We start from the raw sequence: 595 nt of genomic DNA on the forward strand, positions 1-595 counted from the left end.
CCCCCCTGCCGACCCCGGTAGCCTGGCAGCGCCCATACCTGAACGTCTTCAAACACTTCCGCGTGGAGGAATGGAAGCGCTCTGCCAAGGAGGGCGATGTGGCTGCCTTCACGGTAATGGGGACACTGGCACCGCAGGGTGGGGGGGGACCCCCCCCGGCAGTGCTGACCCCCCCCATTATCACCCTTTTCTGTGATTCTGAAAGGATGCAAGACTGAAGGGAACTGTCTACCGGATCCGGGCCTCCGGCTCCACCAGCGGCTCCCTGCAGCTGCCCCGGACTGGGACGCAGTCACTGGGGCTGGTGGGACGCTACCTCTACCTGCTCTTCAGGCCCATGTCCCGCAAGCACTTTGTTGTCCACCTGGATGTTGCCACCGTGGTACGTAACACGGGGTGGCCTCGTCAGACCGCCATCATTAGTGGCATGGCCCTGGAGGTGGCAGCGGTGGTCTTCTGCATTTAGGCATGCAGAACTTGGGTGGTCTTTGTTGCTGTTAGGGGGTTATCCTGGGCTGGAGATGGTCTCCATCCTTGTAGCATCTCTACTTGGGACAGGGAGCATGCGACATGGCCACGTGCCTTCTCCTCTGCA

The 595-nt window shown here is 61.3% G+C and overlaps 1 protein-coding gene across 1 annotated transcript in view; it reads left to right on the forward strand.

Annotated features, from left to right (window-relative positions):
* Positions 1 to 3: 3 nt before the first annotated feature.
* The window catches only part of WDR90 (WD repeat domain 90), a gene marked incomplete at both ends in the record, with an annotated part of 26,842 nt that continues 26,250 nt past the window's right edge, over positions 4 to 595 (forward strand). Inside the window, 2 exon segments of the mRNA XM_010191551.1 lie at positions 4 to 113; positions 206 to 382. Coding sequence (XP_010189853.1) covers positions 4 to 113; positions 206 to 382 — 287 coding nt within the window.

The sequence above is a fragment of the Mesitornis unicolor genome, unplaced genomic scaffold (genome assembly GCF_000695765.1).
Source record: "Mesitornis unicolor isolate BGI_N332 unplaced genomic scaffold, ASM69576v1 scaffold35119, whole genome shotgun sequence".
NCBI classification, from domain to species: domain Eukaryota; kingdom Metazoa; phylum Chordata; class Aves; order Mesitornithiformes; family Mesitornithidae; genus Mesitornis; species Mesitornis unicolor.